General features: G+C 39.9%; 1 protein-coding gene across 1 annotated transcript in view; it reads right to left on the minus strand.

Annotated features, from left to right (window-relative positions):
* Positions 1-26973, minus strand: part of nhsl1a (NHS-like 1a) — an 84419-nt gene that overhangs the window by 21034 nt on the left and 36412 nt on the right. Inside the window, 1 exon segment of the mRNA XM_036592873.1 lies at positions 1145-1297. Within this exon segment, the coding sequence (XP_036448766.1) occupies positions 1145-1297 (153 nt within the window).

The raw sequence follows: 26973 nt of genomic DNA on the forward strand, positions 1-26973 counted from the left end.
TTTTCCGATTTACTTTCTGTGTTCAAATGTGTGACATTACATTGAAATTTAGGGTATGTTTGCACTTACCACCTTGTTAGTCCATATAATTAATAATGTATATTTTATTACATCATTTTTCAATTCCATGACTAGAACCTGTTAGATATTGCAGTGTAATTCAGTTAGACTGTCTTGGATCTTATCATCATTTTACCCAAAATAATTTCACATCTCAATGTATATGTCTGTCTATTTGTCTGCCCTGCGATGGACTGGTGACCTGTCCAGGGTGTATCCTGCCTTCCACCCAAAGACTGCTGGAATAGGCTCCAGGACCCCCCACGACCCACAAAGATAAGCAGTTTAGAAAATGTGTGTGTGTGTGTGAAAATTTCACATCTCTTTAAAACCCGACATTTCAGTGGATTATAGTTAAACTGTCACAGAACTCACTATCATGTTAGCCAAAAGAATTAAATAGTACGTTGGGGTTTGTACCACACACTTACCTGTTAATACCTAGAACTTATGGGACAGTAAAAGAAAAGGTTACCAATTTAAAATAATACTAATTTTTGACACCATTAACTAGTTCAATTCCAGAAATTCTGGAGATTCCACACAATAATTTTGCCTATTCTTGATTCCAAAATGAAAAAAATAGTGAAAGAGATCTGACAAAATAAGAAGTTCAATATTAGGTACCAGTCAGTAAAGCACTGCCCAACCAAAATTATTGGAGACCAGTGGTTCTAAATTCTGGTCTTCACCGCCAAACAGTCCAGATTTTTGCTCCAACCTAAGTTGCAATATGCAGGGATGGAGCATAGAGCAACAATGTGGACTGTCTTGGGGTCCTCGAGGTCCAGTTTGAGAACCACCATTTTAAACTGTTGTTTAATTTTATGTTTTATTATCTTTTAACATAATTTTCCTCCTTAAAATCAGAATCTGTCTCGACACAACTTACATATCGGCCAGTCAGTCTTAATAACAGTGTTGTGGTTTGCATCCAGAATAAATAACTCTGTGTTGCTCCTCTTTCTTCCTCATATCTCACTGCCTTTCATCCTCCATGAAGTTCTGTTCTACTGTTCTAAATTTCTAAATGTATCCTGCGGGCTTAATCTCCACTTTTTATCCAAATGCTCCTCCTTCTCACCTCTGAGGACGGTTTTGAGATTGACCTTGGCCTGGTGGTGCAGCTCCTCCACACATGGTGGTCTGCTCCCTGGTAGAAACACATTCTCCTGCTGATGCCAGGGGGCTGTGTAGTGTACTGACCACTTGCTTTCCTCATCTAGACTGGACACAGCTGGAAATGGAACAGAGAAGGCATAGCATACAGGTCAGACTTTTATGGGAAGCACATTGGAATCACCAGTGCTGAATTAAATCAGGTAAATTTCACTGAAGTTCATTAACTGTACATGATGCAGTCTGGACTCAAATAACTGCTGGTCTGAGTGCTGAATGCTGGTCGTTTTACTCATCAGTGTGGACAGTAAAAATGACTGCGAAAGATATATTTTAACTTGAGTCTCTACAAAGCCAAAGCTGTCCAATATGGTTCTTTGAATCACAAGCATTAATCGCAAATGCATTTAATTAATCTTTAGGCTAGATTCTAAAAAGAGATTTGTTTATGATAAGGAATAAAGAGAGTCTTAGTGTGCGAGCTGCAGAGGGGGAGGCACATGAGGGAGATTTGGGAACTGCAGTCATGTGCTGTCTCCAAGGCTGTGTCCACCTCAGGGAGCATAGGCGAATCTACATAAGCGGCAATAAAGGAGCAGTAAAGCATTTCTGCCTCAATGGGTCTAAAGACACAACGGCTCTGCGTGTTTCTGGCTGGTGCCTTGGTAACCCAGATTATACAATCAATTACACTGAGAGCCTCAGGGCAGGTTTACCCAAGCCGGTCATATCATCACGCCATAAGGGCATGTCAGTGATTATTGATCCATCCAAATCATAGTATCCTGGGGTACTAGAGGTCAGTGGAGCAGTTCATGGTGACAATACAAAGTTTTGAATTGAATGAGTTATAGGTGGTGGGCCATATAAAGACATGGTATCATTATCATGATAAATGACAGCACAATTCACTTTTCTAAGCTATATATTTCATTAAAAAAACTTTAGAAAAGGCTTTCCGAGTGGCAAAGCAGTCTAAGGCTTCTGTACCAGGTTAACTACTAGAATAGTGATGTTGCTGGGAGTCCACAATATTTTATCCAGTTCAAACCATCACTGTACTCATAGTGTTTGATAACATTTTTAAAATGAACCATTACTGTTTTGCTGGTGCACTGTGGCTATTCCAACTTAGCAAAGGTAAATATTGTGATATATTTTGTGTTTCGTGGAAATGTCTTCATGTATTGTGATGTTTTTGTCATATTGCTAACCCCTAGCTGTGAGAAGTCACCAAATCTGCAAACTAGAGTAACCTCAAGAGCTATTATCAAGAAAGTAGATAGGAGCTTTAATGTGTACAGTAGTGCTGAGGTGGATTTAATGGAGTATAATAATATGAACCGTCAAAGTTTATGGATGTATAGATTATTGAACACTTATGTTGATGTACTGTTTACCATAGTGATTGTAGATACCCTTCCCTTCACAGTTTATTCAGCCATTTTCAGTCCTGCAAATGTTCGTCTACAAGACTCCAGTATGCAAGCATCCATTTTCAAGATAACAACAGTTTGGAGGCACTGTTTCAAGGTGACACAAAATCTGGGTCGAGAGCTTGCTGCTTTGTCAAAAATAACTAGCTACAGCAAATCCCTAATCCATTATAAACATTCATTTTCAGTCATTTAAGACTCCTTAACATTAAACTCCATTAATAAAGCAGGGCGCTTGCACAGAACATGCTATTATCTCCTGCTTCCAAAATAACTGAAGCTCTCAATGAGGGGCTCTGAATAAGACTAATGAAAATGCATGAACATCAATAGACACTAAATAGCTCTCTGCAAGAACTTCCCACATTCTTAATTAGACAAAATGAGAAACTGCGTGACAAAGCGCATTTAAACATTAGCCTAATTACAATTTCCAACTCATTCCGCTGATGAACTAACTACTGGCTTTCTGAGTCGCAAGCAGCAAGGTCACTCTGAAGTCTGCCTTCATTCTGGCATCCTTCATTCTGCAGCAGCTGCGCTTCTCACAGACAAATGCACGAAGCCCACCGTGACAGCGCCGAAACATCCCACACCCTAAAATACCTGGAAGCGTACCTGACCTTGAGCCGACCACTGATGGGATAAACCTAACAGTGGCTGCAGAAGTCACGAGGCGAGAGGAGCTTACCCTTCTTCTTCAAGTACTTAATGACAGATTTGAGAGTTGTGCCAATGAACACCATTGTGACGGCTCCAAGCCGGGTTCCTCCAGAGGGATGCGCGTGTGACCGTGTTAGTCCAGCATTAGTGTCAGAGCGAGAGTGTGTGTGTGTGTGTGTGGAGGAGAGGAGAAAGTGAGTGCTGCGAGGTGCAGAGACAGCACTGCCCACACTACACACACTCACTCTATTCTCATTTTACGCTGACTGGCAGAGCTGCGCTCCACTCCCCCTCCCCAGTCTCTCTCTCTCTCCCTCAACCACTCACTCACTCTCGGTCTCTCTCTCCCATTTACCCCATCTCTCTCTTTCTCCCTCACCCATGCTTGCTCTCCCTTTCTCTCGTACCCACTCTCTCTTTCTCTCCCCTCACCTCTTCTTTCTCTCTCACCCACCCACTCTCTTTCTCTCCCTCACTCTCACTTATCCACTCTCTCTACCTTACCCACTCTCTCCCCCTTTCCCCTCTCCCCTTACCCACTCTCTCCCCCTTTCCCCTCTCCCCTTACCCACTCTCTCCCCCTTTCCCCTCTCCCCTTACCCACTATCTCTCTCTCTCACTTTATCTCTCTCCTATTACTCCCCTCTTTTTCTTTCGCCTTACCCTTTCTCTCTTTCTCTCTGTCTCTCCCACTCTTTCTCTTTCCCTCACTCTCTCTCACCCCTTACCCACCCTCTCTCTTTCTATGTCCCCTTACTCATCATCTCTATCCCTTTCTTTCTCACTTTCTCTCACTCTCCTCTTGCCCACTTTCACTCTCTTCCCTTTTACCCCACTCTCTCCCTCCTCTATCATCTCTCTCTCTCTCACTCTCTCCTTATCTCTCTTTTACCCCACTTTCTCCCTCCTCTCCCTATCATCTGTCTCTCTCTCTCTCTCCTCTCTCCCCATCTCTCTTTTATCCTCTCTCTCCCCTTTTACCCCACTCTCTCCCTCCTCTCCCTATTATCATCTCTCTCTCTCTCAGTCTGTCTATCTCTCTTTCTCTCTATCTCACCATGCAGACACCAATCCCCATGGATCTGCAGCTGCTGTTTGAGTTCTGTCTCTTTCACAGCCTCCCTCTATTATGTTTCTCCTCCTCTCACTGTATCTCTAACCCCAGAGCATTTTCAGTGCTTGTCCTTGTTCTGTACTGGAAACTGCATTAGTGCCCTCTCTCACCTTGCTGTTACTCAATCGCTGTGGAGGTGTTCAGCACTGAAACCACACCAGCGTGCTATTGATCACCCGCAATAAGCCTATTTCTTTACATACTCTCCTCTGACTGTGTTCTCTCAGTCATTTCTCTTTTCCTCTGAAGAGTTACACTCTTAAAAAGAAAGGTTCCTGGTCTGGACGTATGATTCTAGAAAAAACTCTTTTTGCCTTAACTGGTATCAGACCGACATTAAGCTCTAAAGAGGTTCTTCACACTTGCACATCATTTTCTAAGACATCGCTCCATAGAATCCTTTGTTTTGTAGAAGTGTAAACCCAGGGGAACCAGAGAGAGTGTGAAAAGAATCTGGCTAGACATTCATTTTAAAGAATCATCCCATTCTACTACTGTTCAGCACTGAACCACTGCGGTATCTCATCACTGCAGAAGCAAGAAGCTACAATCCCAGTCTCTCGCTTTCTCTCGTTCAAATGAGGCATAAATAAACTACTCAGCACTTTCACATGTGAAGCCGATCAGAAGCTGTAAATAACTTGGTCCAATGAGTCGCCCAGCATTTAGATTCTGCACACATGGTCCTGCATTATCCTCACAAATAAAGAGCTGCTGACTTGGTTCTTTGTATACGTGGAAGACTCTTTTTGTAAAAGCTAAAGGGGCACAGACCTCATATTCCAGGCCTGTCAGTACACTCTGTTAGTAAGTGTTTATTTTAATTATGCCCATATTCTTCATCTATATGCATTTACATTTTGATTCCTACTGAACCACAAATATTCAGACTAGGGTAGTCTCTGACTACCGGGCACAGATCCAAAGGTCTCTCCCTCCTTGGGGAGTATTAGTACAGTCAAGGTCATCTCATCCCATTATTGTAATCATTTACTGTGTCAAAAAATCTGCAGTAATATCTTATTACGTATTCTTTACAAAGTCAGCAGTTTATTAAAGTATATCAATTAGAGGCTGACCAATATATCAAATTGATAAAAAAAACTGATACTGAGGTTGATATGATGAATTTCGTAGCATATCTTGCCAATAAAAGACTAATATCACTTTTTCATTTCTGAAAAGTTTATGGGTGTCATATTCGTATACCACTCTTTAGAAAGTGGTTATTAAAAATAAAAAATGGAAAATGCATCCAAACTTAGCCTTTAGCATTAGCATGCCATAACATAACCTTTATATGAGGCAAACTGAATAAAGGTATGAAAAATAAGAGCAAATGAACAGAAACCAACAAAACTTTTTGGGTAGATATCAGTTTTTCTCTATGGGTTTAAAAAATAGCCGTTGTTGCATCTTGTGGCCAGTGGAGGTATTCCAAACCAGATATGTTTGTCCTACGTGCATTTTCCCCTCCAAGTATCACTGGATCCTCTGAATTATGAGGTTGTTTAGTCAAAATGCAAATAATTATACATACATTTTACAAACAAGGTACCACTACTGCACATTAAAATGATAAAAACATTATTATATAACAACATTAACTACTAACAGTGTAGGCTAAAAGTACCAAAGCAATTTAACCACCAGACTTAGTAAAGCTTGTTGTTTTCTGGGGGGTATTTTGGTGAAGTTGCCCATCTTATAATGTCAACTCAGTGCACAGCAGTGTTAGCTTGCTCCTTAATGACCTCATAATTTAGAAAATCCATTGAAATGTACATTCGGTAAAATCTATCGGATTTAGAACACTTCTGTTTACCATTTTTCCCCATAGAGTAATCAGCGGAATATCAGTCAGTACAGCACTGTTTAACTATAATATTGACATCTGTTCAACTTTTGACCCAACAGAATTATAGCAAACAATATTATTGGTTATTGGTATTTAAACCTGTTAAAATTAGTATCAGTGACAAAAAATCCATATTAGCTGGACCTTGCTACGAAATCAAGAAGAGCTCAGAAAATACTGACCAACTATGTTTACAGAGCTTTGTGTAGGATCCTCAAGTAGTCCAAGCAGCCTGAATTTGAAATGAAAAGCATGAGAATGTGTGGGATTGCTAACAGTGTTGTATGAAAAGCTATGACTGCCAAGTCTGCCCATCGCCCTAAGTTAGTTTGCACAGTTGGTGAATTCCTAGCTATAGAATCATGGTATCCTAGAGTATTTTCAGTTGCCCTGAGGCCTTGTGCTTCTGCCTGGTTGATTTTATTGTGCTGTCTGGTTTGGTCTCTAAAAGTAGACAGGCTTTCTGAAGCTCCTCTGCTCTTCAGACAACACATTCAAACAGGGGCAATCAGTACTAGAGCAGAAGCAGCTGGGGGCAGACAGAATAGGTCATTAATACTCAGACTAGCACCCCTGAGGAACCAGCATGACAATGAAGGGGTAAAGAACACTGCTGAGGGTGCCTTCATTAAACATTTCGGTGTTAGAATCTCTTTGTCTGCACAGACTATCAACTCTGTAGTCTTAAAGCAACGATACTAAATTATCTGAAGAACAGCTTCACAACTCTGAGATGCTCAGTGACCAATGAACTGTACCAACTGTGCTTCATTTGTCTGGAAAGACCTTGGCCTAGACCAATGATGTCCAGTCTTGTCTGCAAAGTCTCAAACAATTGGTCATATGTGTTTCTGCTTGGAATGAAAACCTGCAGTCACACTGGCCTGCTTTGTGGATAAGACTGGACACTCCTAAATAAAAATACAAAGTCCACGTGAAAAATGGAGAACTACGCTTAACTGACACTCATTCACAGAACACAGTCCAATAGCAGAAGAGTAGCATAGCAGTCCAGCTGGGAATCCAATACTGCATTAAGGTTTGCATGCTAACATTGAATAGCTGGTTAACCCCTTTAATGGCCAGGGCCCAAATTTTATTACACATTTCTATAACCTATTACACACTTCTATAACCACAACCAGCATTAAAGTCCCTGTAGTTACTGATTAATAAACCTTAGTATATAATAAGCCTGGGATTTTAAGGATATTAATTTATGTGCAGCGTTAAGGTTAATGTGCTTTTTTTGTTTTTTTGTGTGGGGATTGAGTTTTACAGCTGTTTGCATCTCTGTTAATCTATTAGACATGGAAAGAAAAACAAACACAGAGTGTAACAGAAAAGAAGCCCTACTATTTCTTAGTAGTTCTGCCACATCTAGCTAGCTTAGCACTCTCAATTGGCTAAAATTACATGATACTTACACATCATTAATTACAACTTAATGCTGACATTGTAAAATAAATGCTAGGCTACATTAAGTTCAGCAAAATAGAAGTTATCTAACTGGCAAGCAGAGAATTGCTTCCATTCAACAGTAACTCTTGTGTAACATAGCATAGAACCCCCCAGCCCAACAAACATCAGTGTTTGGGAATAAGAATAAGAGTGTTCAGACTACAAGTCATCTTAAAAAGAGCAGTTATGACAACACTGTGAAAATCAACCAAAAAGTGATCACCTGAATCATGCTTTTAGCTGAACAACACTAATCATAAAAAGCAGACGGATGCCTGAGAAACACTTAAAAGCTAGTTTTAGTCAGAGTGTTAAAGCATATTCAAAGTGATTGGCTACACTATTGCACAAGTGGCTGAAGCAAAACCACAAGGGCGATGCAAAGTGATACAATACAAAGAAGAGTCTAAAAGAAAGTAGTGAAGGGAGCATAAAAACAACCTTTCAAATCAAATCATAAAGGTAACATTTTTTTTATTTTTACATTAATCTAAAATCTTAAATCAAACTCTCTGATAATGCTTACAAATCCGTGTAATGGAAGCTGGTCCTTCTCAATACAAAAAAAGCACATTCTCCCCAGTTCCATGATAAGGGCTTTAACATATGCAAATGAATATTCACAAAAATCACTTTCATATTCATGTATTCAGAATTGGGACGCTACTCGAGGGAAAGGTCAGCTTTATCACCTTTAATCAGAGTGAGGAGCTAACACAGAGACAGTGCACTGTTAGGCAGGAAAATCAGCACTGATTAGACCTGAGAGAGCAAATACAGTGTAAAGTCCCCTTAGCAGGAGAGGAGAGAGTGGGCACTTCCAGTGATTATGGCAGTCACGTGAGGCCTGCCAACATCAGCGCAACAAGCTCTTATCGTTTGTCCTCCATCCCTCATTCCTCACAATGGAGCCATTCAGGTCCAATGTCATCAGTAACCTGCAGGTCAACAGCCAGTCTGACTGTGGGGGACGCTGGGAGAGAAAACCCTCAACAAACCCTCTAAATCACCCACTCTGCACATCAAAAGTTCGAGGACACCTGGCCTTCTTTTGAAATTTTAATTTTCTCGCTGTGACTTCTCGGTTCTGTTGTAGCAACTGTTGCGAGGTTAGACAAATCCTGTCCAACCTAATGAGACAATGTTGCAGTTTTTTTTAGAGTTGCTATAGTTTCCAGTTCACTAAGTTGTATATGTTGTTGTGCAGTCGTATGCAAAAGTGTGGACGCCCCTGGTCAACAATATGCTTTGTTGATTTTTGATTTTGTGAAAATAATTTAATACATCCTCCACAGAGAACACACTTCTGCACACTTTAATGCACAATTACTGTTTATTTACTGTTTCTTATATTGGAAATAAATGCTGGGATAAAATTTGGTCTGTACAAAAGTTATGAAAGTTACAAAGTTATTTGACATTAATTTGACATAAATAACACCTAACATTTTGACAAAACCTGAGTTGTGCATTACAAAGCCTCATTACATTGAATGGAATTTTTGACAGCATTCTGTAAAGCTTGTCTAATCTGAACAGTTGCTATGCTATAAGGGTGGAGTATGTTTACATCAATTAAGTAAGAAAAGATACCCGCAAAGGTTAACAGAATACACATCATAGCTGTTTACTAATACTTATAATACATATATTTTGCAGCACATCATTTTCATTAAAGTGTCTCTCTTGCAGAACAGGTTTTGCCTAAATCATGATTTGACTGTTTTCTTTTCCAAACTATTGTTAAAAGTGCATTTTGAAACTCTTTTGGCCCAAAGGTTTAAACTGCTGATGAGTGCTGACATCACAACAAAAGGGATAAAATGCATGGGATATGAAGTATTACTCCTAAGGTCGCACTGTCATACGTTATCAGTAAATAAAATTGATGATTATTGATGATTAATAGAAAAAAATCAGTAAAAATGATATGTTTTCATTACAAACCAACACAGAAAATGTGTTCATTTATTAAAAACATGTTGAAAAGCTAAGTGTCCCCAAACCTTTTTTCCTACTTTTCCTTGCACAAAGAATGCTTCCACTCAAAAAACTCTCTCAAAAAACTGTCTCACAAAACTGGGAATAATGGAATGTTAAATATTAAAAAAAAAGATGGCTTGTATTTATGATCATGTCTGCACCGCTTCTAAAATCCTCTCAACATGTGGAAGCTAACTGCTAAACTTAAGCTTCCATTGTTCATGCACTGCAAGAAGGTCATATGTCAAACTGAACAAAAGAGGGACAAAAGTCTCCTAGTCAACCCTGTAGGAGGCTTTAGCTCTTTCCATGGTGACTGCACACTACAAAACCAGACTGTTCCAGACGTCACTCCCAAATGACTTGACTGCATGTAGACATTACTGTGGTAACTATGTTTTGGTGAGGGGACAAAAGAAAGATGATGAATTCCCCTATTATGACAGTAGCAATATCCTGTATCTCTCAATCCTAAACTAAAGAGGAGGAGTTGTCTCCAGTAGGGCTGTGAAGTATAGTATTTGTTAATCGCTATAGCACTATTCAAATATACTCAAATATTCAAATTAACCTCTAACAAATCATGATTTTGTTATGTTGACCAAACCTCAGATGTTCCAGATGAGTTTTTTAAGGCTTTCACATGATTCAACAAATGTAAATAACTGTGGTCAACTGTGGTTTAACTGTTCCACATAAAGGGTTCACAATATGTGTCATAATATGATACTTTGCCCATATCTTGTAGCCCTGGTATCCACACTTTTGGTGATAACACCGGGTCATTCTGAAGCTGAACTTGGTCAAGATTAAAGAGCTGGACTGCAAGTAACTCAGGATGATCAGCTTGTATCTGACTCTTGGAAGAGTGTTCATACTACATTTATTTACTGTATACAGTATATGGATACAGACATTGGAATTACAACTAATTTACAACATAATTTGGAGCCCCCTCTGTGCTCATGCATGCACTGATACCTGTATAGTCACTCACACTCACCAAAATGGACAGAACAGTGGATAATAGCACCATCCCACTGCAAGACGTTTAACTCCCCATTCAGACAGGAATGCCACTGCTGCTATACCAATATCAGTTTTTTGGCAATTGCCATTTCCCACCTGTGGTCAGCTCATCACGTGATGCTACCAAGCTAGGAGGGTGAAGACTAGCTTGTGCTTCCTCCAAGACACGTGAAGCCAGTCTTATCAAACTGCCTCTAACGCAACATCATTGGACGGCTCAACATGCCTGGACGAGAATGTTAACTGCCAATGTGTTACATCAGCAAACAGATGCCCGTCTTGTCTTACAGAGCGAGAGTGAGGCCAGCAGTGCTCTCTCAGACTGCCAGCCACTGATGACTGTGGCATCACCAGAGATCAAACTTGTGATCTCCCAACAGTAAGGTGAGCACTTACAAGGTGGCGTCTTTTGGGAGACCCCTGATTTCACTTCCCTTTCTAAGTCAGCCAAATATGCTACTGTAAATATTTACAATAACTGAAATGAATCCATGCTCCATCTTCAGACTATTAATTTGACTTATGATGACTGATAGATCATAGATAATATATTATAATGCAAACATTTAAAAAAGTTAAATTGTCAGCCACATTTAATAATAATAATAGACCCTTATTAGTCCCACAACAGGGAAATTTCACCTCCACATTTTGACCCATCCATTCAGTGAAACACCCACATACACACTAGTGAATGCACACACACTAGGGGGCAGTGAGCATGCTTGCCCAGAGCAGTGGGCAGCCCTGTCCACAGCGCCCAGGGAGCGGTTGGAGGTTAGGTGCCTTGCTCAAGGGCACTTCAGTCACATACTGTCAGCTCAGGGGATTGAACCAGTGACCTTCTGGTCACAAGGCTGGTTCCCTAAACGCCAGCCCATGACTGCCCCAAGCCCATCAAGGAATTAACCACTGGATATCATTATTTGCCCAGAAATTACATAATAATACATACAGAGTATGGTATCTATGTGTGCATACATTGTAGGGAGAAAATATGGAATACGTTTATAAAAAAAACTAGCAGAGAGAGATAGATAGAAAGAAGGGAGGGGCATCTTTAGCCAGCTGACGTTTTTGAGTGGGCTGCTGCAGGAAGGTCAGTATCACCTTAAGCACTGCAGCCCCCAGCCCACAGCAATGCTGCAGCTCCCCAGCCCACAGTGACTGCTGCATCCTACTGCACTGCTGCAGTCCCCTAGCCCACTGCCACAGCTGGAGCCCCCCAGCCCACTGCCACTGCCACAGCCCCCGGCCCACTGCACCTGCTGCAGCCTCCCAGCCCATTGCCACTGCTGTAGCCCCCAGCCCACTGCCCCTGCTGCAGCCCCCCAGCCTACAGCTTGTCTGAGGTGTGCTCCACTAGCTCAGTGCAGACAAAGCACTAAAGTCTGCACACACTGCAGACCTGCCCTGCACACGCTGCTTACACATCACACATCATCACTACACAGCATTACAACACTTTGCGCTCAGTGCAGGAACAGGCAGTATGGGACGCAGCAGATGTCTGTTTTCACACTTTTAAATGAAACTAATTGAGTCTCTGGAGAGAGGCTCATTGTTAATCATTGCTTGTTGTTTATCATAATATTAGTCTCCGCAACAGTAATATCACAGAGTATGCAAATGAGAATTCTGACAATTTATTTCTTTATTTATTGCACCCGGACTGGATCAATCTTTGATGTTCCCAGTACATGTTCTGTAAGGTTTTTTTTAACAAACATAAATCTGTAAAATTACAATATAATGTAACTAGTCTTTTGAGAGCTGCTGTCCATTAATCATTGCAAATTGTTAATTATCACAGTATTGGCCTGAGCAAATTTACTATCACAGAAAATGCAGATGAGATTCATTTGTTGAATTTTTTAACGCAAGCCAATCTCACATATTCCCAATTGTGGGATTTTGACCATTGGTGGTTTTCATATGACCTAACAAGCATTAATATGTTTGGTCAAAATCATCTAGACTCATTTTAACCTATTCACTAATTAATTCCAAAATGGTGTATATCAATTTACAACAATGTTGCATGTAACTAGTCATTTGACATATCTGACATAAAAAGGAGGTATGTATCATAATATAGTTTTAATATCTCTTGTATGTGCCAACCACATATAATGAAAATTAAGAAAATTCTACAAAGTGGTCTATAATGTGTTTTGGAATTAAACTATTCAATTGCATAATATCATGTCTCTATTTCTTATGCATACAAAATGCAAGCAAGTGAAGGCCACAGTGAAAACGGACTGAACTCAAGCCTGTTCTCCATTAATATTTCTTAGTGGTGATTACAGAGACATTAGAGTGGACAGAGCCAGAGAGAGAACACATAAATAATACAGGAGCCCCTCTTTACTCTGTCTGCCCGGGCATATGCAGCTTATTGATCTGTGAAATGTGTGCCTCGCCAAGAGATCGAAAAAGTGTGCCAATATGTGTGTCAGAAAACTGGGCCAGTGCCAGCAAAATGGGAAATATGACCTGCTACAGTAATCAGCAGAGAGTAGCAGAGCCTTTTTGGGATTTGTGGAGCTATCTGTTACACATCAGTGAGGGATATCTGAGTAAGGGTGTGGTTTTGTGTGGATCTTGTATGTGTCTCACATGAGCATTTGTTAAAAATAACAAAGAAATATGGCTCAAAAATCTTCTTTCTACCTAAATCCTCACACAGCTCATTTGGTTTAATATTGACACATACAAAAGACATTAATCTTCAATATTTCCCCAGTCACATCTGGAAAATGATCACCATGACTTCCAAAAACCCAAACCACCAGGTCATCCATTGGAAACTCTTACACATTCTAATGAACTCCTTGTGAAATCCCACATATCCAGCTGTACACAAAAGTTTGTGCACCCCTGATCAAATTACATTGCGTTGACTTTCTAAGTGAATATAAGTGAACACATCCTCTACAGAGAACACAATTCTGCACATTTTAATGCAGGGTTACTGTTCATTTCCTGGGTTGAGAATCCCTGCTGTGAGAATTCCTGCTGTGTTTTTATTGTGTATCATTCTCAACTTATTTTAAAGAACAAAATATAACAATAAAAAACAACTGTTCACAAAATAACTATGGTAATGACAAATGTCGTCTAACCTTTAAGATGGCTTTAGTTTTATATTTATACAAACTGAAAGCAGCATTTTCAGCTCAGTTTAAGAGCATCGTGCGTTATTGGATTTTGCTGCTCTTCCCTCATTTGTTGGGCCAAATTGAATCTAGAGCATGATTGATGACATGAGAAATGGAGAGTTTTGGACCTGCTCCCAGACAGCTGGTCTACTGACCAACATTTGTATGTCTGACATTCCACAGTTAATGTTTGAGTTTGAGGGGGAAAAATGGTGGAAATCAAGCAGATGAGTTCAGTACACAGACTCCATTTCTCTTACTGAGAGCAACTGCATATTAAGCAAAAGCTCATTTTTCAGCCGGGCCATGACAACAGGAGAGAAGGAAAAGCAGCCAATCAAGGTGGGCTCTTATCTCCAAAAGCCAACTGTTACATTCTCACAATCACAGACTTTGAATCAGAGTAATGTGTCACTACAGTGGTAGAACACATGATGATGTTCTCTTTGATAGATTGGACTAAATTGGGCTAGACTGGGCATCGTTTTGTGTGGTCAAAGAATGACTGATTATTCTGCAACTAAAAATATACTGTCTTTTCATTCGTTTCATTTATGCTTTAGTAAGTATGAGACTAAAGCACCACACCTAGCTATTCAGATCAGATAGAAGGACAATTGTGCTTCAGCAAGATGCCATAAAGGGGTCTCATATCTTGCAGATATTTGTTTAGATTCTTTAGAAAATTACTCTAAGCACCAAAAAAAAAAATGTCAAATTTGACCACAATCTGTTTACACAGTAGCAGAATGTAGACAAAAAAACAGTTTTGATGCCATTTGTACCTTTGAAACTAGCCTGAGAATTTGATTTAGGCCAAAAAAATTAACATTTACTTTTTAAATATCATTACAATCTATTATAATCAATTCTAACCTTCCAATATTGATCACTATTTTTTTCACACTGATGTGCATCATGAGGCATCAGTGCACCTGTAGAGGAATGTCACAGCACCTTTTGCTGCTGTAAAGCATAGTGATAGTACCGGCAGCTGTCTAGTACTGCAGTCAAACCTGTTGTTGATCTATATAGTAAGTACTTGTGTGCTGCCCTTAATAACTCAGAAACTCAGAGGCTTTAGGAGCCAGTAATATAATGACATTGTGATAAAATGCAGATTGTAGACTGATTTATGCCTGGTTGCCGCTGAAGACTTTCTCTTTGCTATCTTAACTTGTTTAATCCTTAAAATATTCCAGCCTTGGACTGCAATCACAAGACCATGTCCTCTGAATTAAAGATAATTAAACATTTAATTAACTATTTTTTACAGTGATGCTTTCTGCAGCCACTATTTAGTGTTCAAGTGTTTAGTGTGGAATATATAACGGAATGAGCTGGTGCCATCTGGTGGCAGAAATCCAGGTTTTGGGAAAGAAAATCAATATGAGACATGACAAGGTTTCAAAGGGAATAAGATTTGAAAAAAAAAAAAGCTCTCAATTTAAAAACTGCCACAAAGTCCAAGAGGTCCTCTATCTGTTCTGTTTGGTTTCCACTGAGCAGCTGCAAGGGGCGTAAAGCCTATTTGAAAGTAATTAAACTAATTAGAAAGCATTACACGTGTTTGCCGTGCAATCCGTGTGGACGGCAGGCCACTGGGGTGCCTAGATTAAGGTCTGTAGAACATTTCTCTTATAAGGAATAAGCCTGTGGACCCTGCAACACACAAAAATGATCTTAATAAGTTGTGAACTGAACACTGTAGGCTACACTCTACAACATCTTCACTCAGAAATAATGTGTTAGGGTATGTAAGGAATATGCATCATCATTGCTGATTCATGTTATTCCATGGATCTACATTAATACTCTGGATCTATTTCTTCAGTTTCCCTGCTCTGTAACAAGTAAAGAACATAAGAGCATAGGCTGTATTTCAGGCCACATGCAGAAAAGCCCTTGTGAGACATCTGTCTCCATCTTGTGAGTGAACGGGACAGCTAGTTTAGGAGATGAGATGAGCTTTTAATACAGGGCAAGTGATCATTATCTTGCAAAAAAGGCATCTTATCAAGTGAAAGTATCTTAAATCTAATCAATATTTCTACTGTTTCTCATTTGAGATTGTTGTCTGCTTATTATAAGATTATTTGACTTATTTCTGAACATTTTAACTTGTTCTAAGTGATTTAGTCAAATTAGTCACTATACTGGCAGGTAATATAGCCTGTCTCAAGTATATTTCTTACAACAAGCAAAATTATCTGCTAACATAGTGAGAGAATTTGACTTACTACAAACACCTAAAATAAGTAAACAAATGTCTAAAAAAAAGTTCAAATGATCTCACAGTAAGCCTACAACAATCTCAAAATAAGAAAAATATTAGATACATTGACTAGATTTCACTTGACAAGATTGACAAGACATTTTTTGCAGTGTACTATCAACTGACAAGGACCAAAGCTTAATCTACATTATATGTCCAAAAGTATTCTGACAAAAGTACTGGTAAGACTTTATTTAGACAGATGATTTGTAGATACTTAATTTACTTTCAAGTTACATTCAACTGAATATCTACTAAATTGACCATAATTTTCTTCCATAAAGGGGTCAAAACTGGCTCCAATCCTAACCCTAACCTTAAACTTAACCTCAACCCAAAACCTAAACCCAACCCTCACCCTGGTCCAAATCCTACCCCTTCAACAAAGAGTTTGTTAACAATTTCAACATCTGAAGATAATCTATAGGGGACCATAGGGAACTTTCCAAATAAAGTGAGACCAAAGCACCCAAAAAAGCATTGCCAATAAAATGGGATGCTCTGGAGTAGCCACACATGAGGTCACCATAACCAAAGTTAAGTGTCGGCTAGAAGGGCTGTGAAGGCACTGGGCTGTGGAGCAGTGGAACTGCATTCTCTGGAGTAATGGAGCCCCATCTGAGACCTTTAGGATGGGTTGGAGTGACATTTGTGATCCAGAACTAATCATCCAACATCATTACTAATCCTCATGTGGCTGAAAGCAATCAAATCCTTACAGCATTGTTCCAACATCTACTGTAAATACTTTCCAGAACAGTAGAGGCTGTGACTGAAGCAGCTAGGGGATGAATTTCCCAATAACACCCTCGATTTCAGAAGAAATGTTGGATAAACAGATGTTTAAGGATAGTAATGTCTCAAAGGAAACATGGTGTCCCAGGAATGCCTGTTCCAGTGGATCCAAAATGCAATGGATTTGCTAACTTAGAGGGTCCTGCTCAATTAGCATCAGTTTTTCTATGTGAATGCATGATGAATCCAAAAAATTATTTTTTTGCATAAAGTATCACTTAATGGCCTCCACTACTGACTAATGCTTATTATGCCTGCCTAGCACATATCACGGATATAGTGTTTATGGGATAAGGGTAAAGAAGAATTACGATAGAAGAACTTCCTTAGTATGGCCTCAAAGTGGTATTAAAGCGGCGAAGTAATGACATTACTTAAAAGTTTAATTAATTCGCTGACTCCTATTAACCTAGACAGGGTTATTAAAATGAACTCTAAGACCATCAAATATGGGCCTAGAGTATTTTGCTGATTTTGCCAAGGAACCATGTCAAATGTACAAAGCCAATGGGAATTTTATTGCCGAACTAAATAGAATGTTTCATATCCACTGTTACATTGATGATATCTTGTGAAATTATTGTGACATGGAATTTGTCCGCAGGCCTAATTAAAACATAATCACACATTTACACTGACTAGAGTGAACAGTGGGCAAATCCACATGAAAGAGACAGCCTTGCCAAAGGACTTTCACGCTATTTAAGGTTTTAGCAAAGAGGGAAAGATGAGGGAAAGAGATGAAATAAAAGAAGGTAAGAAAGCTGGGCTAAGCTCCCTGCGAGCACATGATTTATTTAGCTGGCTTAACTAACAGCAAACTCACTTCAGCGTTTCATCTTAATAGCTCCTGCAGGCGACTGCCTCAAGAGCCATCCTGCCTTGGCCTGCCTCGTGCTGAGTGAAGACCTCAGACTCTAGTAACCAGCCTGGGCACCAAATTATACGCCACAGTAATCACCATCCTGAAACAGTGCACTCCATCCAAAAAGCCATCAAACAACTTCACAGCCTCAGGGCCTGTTCATACTGTTTCAACACCTGCTAATACCATCAGACAGCAGAAAGCACAGCCCCAGAAAAAAGCAAGCTATGATCTCAGACTAGCTCTCAAAGTCTCAAGCTGAGCTTAGCGATTGCTTATGATGACTGAACAAATGATCTCCTGATGGATGAGCTGAAGCTAGCCCGAGGTGCGGAAGCTCTACCTCTCCAGTCTTGGTGAGCAGGCCTGAAGGTGCAACCAGGCTGCTTCGGTGGAAGTGAGATGCTCTTAGGTGATGGAGGCCCATCCCAGCATTTGGGACGCCAAAGGGCATCCTGCTGCTGGTGAATCTTGGAGGTGAGGAGCCTTCGACGGAGGCTGCCCTCAGTCTTGGGATGGAGGTTGCTCAGCTTGCGTGTGTAGAGAGGAAGTAGCTCGTCCTCATCTTCGTAGTAGGTCCTGTTCCAGCATTTCCCTGCTGGTTCCTTGGAGAGGCAGTCTACATACGCAATCATCCTGGGCTTGACTTTGAGGGGGTTCCTCCTTCAGTATGTATTAAAACACGTCCTCAATGACCAATGGTTTCCAACACCAAGAAAAACCAAACAAGATTCAGAAGAGATCATCTAAGATCACAAGCATTTAAGTTCAGAATCTCCATGGAGACAAAAAAGCTTAATGATCTAAAATAAGTCAACCGAGAAATCTAGTTAAATTAGTTAGATTTCACATGAATAAAATGAGAAAATTGGAAGGAAAGAGGGGAAAAAGAGCAGTAGTAGGGGATTCCTTGACAAACTGCCTGAGAGTCTAGATGGAGGGGATGCCTTACTCCACCAGCTTGCTCGCCTTGTGTGGCTAATCTGTAAAACCGGATTATCCCATCACATCCAAGCGCTGCTGAAAGCAGGCTTTTGCACTGCAGATGGTCAGATGCAGTAGGTGATTACTGCTACAGACAGAAAGTCTTATGCGTCATACACCTTCACTCTTTACACTGAAAAAGTCTTACATTTGTTTACACGGAGCTGTTCTGAAAAATTCCTTGTTTTCATATCCAGTTAATAGTGTGACTCTGAAGACCTACAATGTTAAACTAAGACATGCAGAATTTATTTACTCTTTTTCAACATCTTAACCAGTTCAATAACTGCCGATTCACACAATTACATATTGTTGCTGTCGAAAAAGTCTCTCCAAAATGGCAACTTTACAAGAGAAGGAAAAAACTTTCACTTTTAATGTAAGTGAATATTAAGAAGATTTTCAAGATTCCAAGTAATTTTGGAGAATTCCTACTAATCCATTTGTCATGAAATTTGCACATAAAGAGCAGCTACTGTGAAGAAATGATGTAGAAAAATACAAGTTGACAACAATGGAGATATTTTTTGGACAGTGACAATATGTGAACATTACATTGATGTTATACTTTGCCTATATGCAACAACATGCTGAATGAGGCCATGTTGAAATGATTTAGTTACTTCTTTGATTTTGTTAACATTTAAAGAATTTTGTCTTGATAAAAAATAATATATATGAAAATTAGAAATGGAAATGAAACTTAAACAATTAGAATTTTTCTCATCTCATCTTATCATCATTTGTTCATACTATGCATACAAATGTACATTTTTTGCCATAGTATCATTTTGGTGTTCTGAATTGTGATGCTACACTCTCAAATTCAAGCAGACTTAATAAACATAATAAACAACACTGCATTTCCCTTGACATTTTAAATGTATGTATCTGTATCTGTCACTGTATCTACCATCTACGAGTCTGTTACCATCTAAACATTGAGCAAACATTCTGCCCCATTGATTAGCCACACCCACTCATCCAGCCTTCATACCTTCACTGAATAACCACGCCCACTCACCCAGCCTTTATACTTTCACTGAATAACCACGCCCACTCACCCAGCCTTCATACTTTCACTGAATAACCACACCCACTCAGACTTTCTTTGGGCTAATTGGACCGCATTCTATCCTCACTAGAGTAAGTTGAGCATATATCTATATAGAGCATATAGCTAAGCTAACAGATTTCAATAATGCAAAGACAAACTTTAAGTCTTTGCTGGAAAAATCAGCATCCAAAGTAAAGAATATGTTACTTGAGTGTTTGTTACAAGCTTCAGATGTCTGTGTTTAATCTAGTTCTGCTATGAAATGGAAATATTAACCACCATGAGCTTGACTGTAATATAACATTCAAGGCCTCATTGTCTAGAGTAAATCTGCATTCTCATAGTGGTGGTAAACAAAAGCCACTCACAAAGTGAGTTACAAGGTTTCTGCATTAAACTGTGCTGTTTAATGACATGCTTGGCTGGCACACACTCATGGGTAGAGACAGTATCTCACTCTCAGCATGAACAAGCGTAAAAAAGTTGAACATGTGTGGTCGCACAGTGACCACACCCCTTAACCCATCATTAAAGCTAAAACAGATCATACAGCCCGATTCACAGTTTTCTTTGAGTTCATATTTTAAAGTTCTCTTTCAGTGAGAATTTTAACAAGTGCAAATTATGCCTTCTTTATGACAGTAAGGTTAAACTTAAATAACAAATCATTTTTCAAGGTGCTTTTTGAACCATTAACAGGTATTTTACATTTTCAGAGAGCTGCTCATGTCTGAAAGTGAAGGTCCTCATCTACATATACCAGAAAAGAATGAGCATGTGCTCCACCTACTGGTGACCACCAAATAAAGTCCTTGGATCCAACAGGGTGAGGAGACACTCCTACTCACGCAGAGAGAGAGAACATATCCAGAGTGCTGTATTTATATCCTGTAAATGGTTGTGCCATAAGCATCAAAAGCTAAACAAAGCAACATCATGAATCCCAGGATGATGGCTTCAGATCACTGACCCAGATTTGTGGTCCAGAGAGAGATCATTCATGTAATACAACAATAGCAACACACCCATAGTGTATTCCATCGCTACATATCTGCATGTGGCGGTCAGAGATAATGTAATCAGCCATTTCACCACACTCATATCTGATTAACCTTCATCCGGGGTCCAATCCAAAGCCTCAAGCTCAGTTCCATGGATGCCTGCCATGCGGGAATGAGACCAAAACTTGAGCGCTCCACCTAGCACCAGCATTTGAGCTTTCTAACCCAGAAACTGAGTCAGTGGAAATCCTTGCCTTGTTCTTGCTGCCAAACTCTTAAAACCACATAGGTTTTCTCTAGTCCAGAGAGTGCTATGCAAAAAAATAAAAAAAAAACAAGACAAAAAAAAAAGCGGAAAAGCTATCACATCCGGCTCAAACACCACCAAATCTGAGCTTGCTCGCTAAATGTGCCTGGCGGCAGGCTTTGGGCAGGAGCTTCTCTCTCCCTCATTTCAAGGCGCAACAAGCACAGTGTGTGGAAGCCCAGGCCTGTGATGTGGCTTCATCGGGAGATTTATCATGGAGCAGCATTCGTTAGCCCAGAGGAAGACAGCTTTTGGCAGGCGTCCCCTTCTTCTCCCGGCCTTAACCCAGTTCCCCTTCACCATAAGCAAAAGCCATCAAGCTTCTTCATTCCAAGTAACTCTAACACTGCTGGATGTGGTGGGTTAGGCGCGGCCCTGAGAAAGTCATTGTTGTGTCCACTGGTTAGTGCTCTGCACACCATCTGGAGCCACTTATATGACAGCATTTCAGCCTCGTAGGCCTTTACTGAGACATGAATCTGTGGAGCTTAGAGATCAGTGAGGTTTCACAGATGCTGGCCACATTACTTTAAAGTCACATTGTGTACAGCTGATGTGTGTCATGAGCTCTAAATGCTTCTACTTACATTTTGTTGAATTATTTCTCACTTGAAGCTCTTTGCATCAAGACATTTGTGTTTGTAAGTAGAAGAGGTGATATTTTATTTAGGGATGCACTAATATGAAAACTGTGGGCCGATATCTGGTACTGCTGATACATAAGGATGTAAAATTGGACCTACATCTAGCTGAGAACAGAAAGTGTCAGAAATACAGATTCAAAACTGCTGACACAGAATGCAAACTGAATGTAAAACTAGTTCATTACACATTTATGTCATCAATAGGGATGTGTCAGAATTTTTGAATATTCAAATAGTTATGAAAGTTTAAAAACAGATGGGCAGTGTAGAGCGTGTGTCGTACGGTTTGTTCAGAATTTTTTTTATGTGTTTAACCCAACGAAGCAAACAAACAGAAAGATTTCTGCAGCCGGCTAAATGCTGCCGCACACGCGACAGCAAGGTCAGCACCACAACCCATCTATGTAATGTAATATATGTATGTAATGTGAATCAAAATATATAAATAAACAATAGCTTGTCAGGACTAATGTCAACCAAGTATGCATATGAGTGAGAAGAACATGACAGAAAGGAATTAGGACTATAAGTGCAGCAGATAAATTAAACTCCCTCCAAGATCTCTAACTTTTAGAGAAAATGCCATGTTATGCTTCTAGAACAACATCTGGAACAAAAACAAAACAAAACAAAACCCTAACATGCCCTTCTCACTCAGCACCTAAAAGAATCACATCCTGAAAAGCTTTTGAGTTTTCCTCCCATGGCCGGCTGTAGATTCCACGCTCAGCTGGCCTCCCTGCTAGATAACACAAACCAGTGACTCTGAATAGAGATTAGGAGCTCCACAAGGTGTGAGGCTGCACCAGGAGCACAATGCCACCGGAGGCCCTGCTAGCCAGCCTTGGCTGACTGTAGTCTGAGTGCACTGGGGCGAGCCAACCGCGCGGTCAGGGTGGGAGTGGACAACAATGGCAATCGTGGAGGTACGGGGGCCTCATTCCTACAGAGCCACCTGCTGGACCGAGCCACAGATCAACTCAATTCTAATTCCATTGGCTTCATTTCAGCAGCTACTCATTCATGACTAACGCTCTGTCTGATGTCATCCTGTCACATGAGAATTAGTGTATGTACCAGGCATAAAAGATAACAAGAACTTCTGAATAGCAAATGACATCTAAAAAGAGCAGTTCATTGTTGCAATATCTCATAATAAAGAGATGATCATGGTGTCTATCTAACCTAGCAACTTTGATAGAAACTTTCTAAAGACTCTTTCAAAATAAAGTCTCACTAGCATAATCACTTTTGTATCATTAACCTGGTAATTTGCATTGAAATTTACATAGCATGAACATTTCATGAAAAATGGACCAATAGAAGTGGCCCGAGATTTCTCTTCCCGTTAAATTAACCTACGTTAAAGTTAAGAACATCTCCTAGAGTCACCATTTTGGAGATATGAGGTATATATCTCTCTAAGGACACATAGAAAGACCCTTAAAGGACATGTGTCTCTGAAGTGTTGCAATGAAGGGGCACATCGGTTAAAGTGAAAAATCTAACCGTCGCTATATCTGTTGTAAACATGCCTACTTGCCTCCTACAGCGGCGCCATAATAGTCTAAAGAGTGATATTTACCAGTTTAAAGACTAAAAATCCCACTTGTGATAATGTATCTTGAAGGTAGGCAGATCTTTTGAAAAACTACAAGTGCTTTTGGGCTGTGTTGATGAGGGCGGACTGTTTGAATTGCTTTTTTCCTCTAGCTTGCTAAGGCAGAATGAAGCCAGATAGCTTACGGTACTGCTGGGAAACTGAGTATCACGTCTGGTTCTATTAGTCTCTACATGCAGTGGTTACGCTAGCTGCTAGGATTTCTATATTGCTGTGTGTGTGGTGGGGGGCGGTCGCAATGGTTGTGTGACACAGATGTATATTGCATGTTGGGTACTGCAGTGAGAAAACACTAATGTATGAAAACTCAAAAATGCTTGTGCCTGAGGGGTGCAATGCTGCCCTACAGAATATTACATCACATGACAGTAAACATACTAAATGCGAGTTTTACACAGCAATGCCCCTTTAAATATAATGAACAAGCACGATAACTAGACAATACAACATTAATGAGTGTATCATACATTCTTACATCAGCATGTACAGACTTAACATGCCAAAACTTTGGTTTATAAATAGACCATACACAGAGGATCACATGCCAATGTTGGTGCCATGCCGGTGGAAAAGGCATCGCTGAGTAATAACCCTCATTACAGCAACAAAACTCCAGCTTCATGTCCAAAGTTGCATTCTTTTGATTCTAATGATCGGTCTGCCACAAAGATCTCAATCTTTTCAGTAGTGCTTTTGGCTAGATGACTGGATAAGATGAAAAAAAAGAAGCACTTTCTGGCTCAATAGGCACTGATGCATATCTGTGGTGTGTAACAGGGAATATTTTGGACTTCACAGTAAAACAATGAGAGCATTGGTGTACTAGGTTGAAGATAAGGCTGTGGTATTCTTGTGAAATCTTTGTGAGGGGAGTAGAGCTAGTTGTCCTGCCCAAAATGTGGATGTCAGCCCTAAATGTAGCAAAGAGCATTACAGAAAAGGGTGATAAAGTGAATTACATCAATATTAAGCAAGAAACTTTTTTTATTTTTCTGGTGAAGGGTAAGACACCAGAACCATTTACACAGAAAGCTGCTGAGAACAACACTTTTAAAAATCCTTGGCATAAAAATATCTTTTGTAACAAATGCTCGCAAATTCAGCCTGTCTGGCCAAGTTCTACCCAATCTCTCCTAGAATTCATGGACAAATATTGTAAGCTCTTGATACAATAAGTTTAAGCTCTCCCTTGTAGGTTCCCATCCTGGAGCTATTCATTTATCTATTTATTTTATTTTATTTTTAAGAAGAATGGGCTTCCTTTGTTTTCCAGTTGAACTCTAGGGACTTTGTAAGTCAAAGCTCAATGCTTTGACCTAAGACTGACCACCAGGATCATGGACAGAATTCCAGTAATGCTAGGGAGGGTCGGCATACGCCTGGCAGCTGAGACGTGCGCATATGTATGTGTGTGTGTGGTCGTATTTATGAGGTATTTACTATATCTGACCCAGCATACCTAAAAATAAGCTACATATGCTGTGGCTTTACAAATTAATTAATAGTCAATACAGTCAAGACATGAGGAATGGAGAGAGACAATGTGCTGCCTTCCTCAGACTTGGTCCAAGCTTGGTACCTGTTGGTACCCTGCTTAGAGAAATGGTTCACCCAAACATAATTCCGATGTGCTGGCTAGCCTTTCAAAGAATAAGAGCTAGTAACAACTTTAGTAGTAACAATACTGTTCTAGACCACTGAAGTCATGTAGTAGACAGTCATTCTATAGTAGACATCATGCCCATAAAAGAACTCTGGGTTTAAGCAGATTTTTCCCATGAGAAAAATGAGTGCCGTTTAACTGCCACAATTGATAAAGCTTGTTAATTTGTATGGGGTATTATGGTGAGGTTGCCAGTCTTATGGTGTCAGTTCAATGCACAGCACTGTTAGCTTGCATGTAGCATAGTTTGTATTTTGACTCCTTAATGGCCTTGTGTTTCAGAAAATCCAGTAACACTCAGAGGAAAAAATGCATGCACAACAAAATGTATCAGGTTTGGATCATTTTTGTTTGCCACAGCTTGTGATGGCAGTAGTTTCTAAAAGCCACATTCATTTTTCCCACAGTGAAAACTGGCTTAGACCTGGAATTCCTAAAGGCACTGAATATAGAATGATGGTGCAACTGCAGAGATCTATGTCAACAGTCTTGACCACTGATATTGTTTTTGCCTTGAGACAAGGCAACTTTGCCACCAAGAACTATGATGATATGATACTGTTATCACAATAAATGATGCCTTAATAAGCTTTTTTGAGCATATTGTGGTCAGTATTTCTGCACCACTGACCAACTACATTTTTCATTAAAAGCCAGACATCCAAGAGACCAGAACTGTTCCTGTCAAATTACATGTAGTGTTGCTCATAATGTGGAACGTTGGGTGAGGGGGTGACATTGTACGAAACATTGTACTCATAGCTTTTGTCATCTTTTTGCCATATTGCTCACAGCAACTTCAGACATGAGAATCTGAGATGGAATGAATGCACAAACACAACCACATGTTTTTTCACTGTAAAGGATGATTCATGTATTACATAGTGGAGAAAGTTTCTTTCAAAGATATTTGAGTTGGACACTTTTGACCAGGTGTCAGGAGGGCCTCATTCGAGGACAGATGTGTTCTTGTTCTAACACTCATACTAAACCTGGCAATTAGCTGATGAGTTCCTTCAGATGTGTTTGGGCAGGATAAATCAACGAACTGTGCAGGAATCTGGCCCACCAAGACCCAAGTTCCTCAGCACTGCATTCAATTGTAAGAAAGCACTGTGGGAAAAATATTCAATGCCAGCATGTGGTCAAATTATAACATATAGAGCTTTAAAAGGGCCACATTAGGCCTAATGACTATCCGCCTGTTTCAATACTGGTTTTAACATGCCCTCTTCTACTTGGCCTAGTCATTTCCTCTTAGGGGAATCCCCAGCACCATCTTGAAGGCTGTTCTATTACTTTATTAGCTCAAGTGAAGGGTTTTAGATGAGCCCTCGAAGGGGCAAAAGACAGAGTGAACACCAGTGTCAACTTTGGCAGCAAAACCCAGAAGTCATTACGACCTGATGCATTTCCCATTTCAAACCTAAAAATAACTGGAGATAAAGCTGTTTATAAGCCATAATGCTAAAGTACTTTAAAATGCTTAATATTTCAAACCAATTACATTTGGTTTGCTGGGCTTTAGGTTACAAACTACTCCATCTCTTATACATACTGCGATACAACTTTATCACATTACTCAGCTAGCTGGCTAATTAGTATGCCAAAGGCTACATGTCTTACAGTAACCAAAAGAATGGCACGGTGCTACACCAAGTTTATAGACAAAGTGATTACTCACAAATTTTATGTATGTTATGCTCAAACTTATCAAAAAAATGTTTTGCATTGCAAAGTTTGCAAGGCTAGTTGATTATGTAGCTAGAAAAACCAGCATTGTCCAGCATGGCTGGTCACCAGCAAAACCAGCATGTTGTGTTTTGGATGCTGGTATGCTGGTTGAACAATTCGCTGTCCCCTCCTTCCTTTCT

This window comes from Colossoma macropomum, unplaced genomic scaffold (assembly GCF_904425465.1).
Source record: "Colossoma macropomum unplaced genomic scaffold, Colossoma_macropomum, whole genome shotgun sequence".
NCBI lineage: Eukaryota > Metazoa > Chordata > Actinopteri > Characiformes > Serrasalmidae > Colossoma > Colossoma macropomum.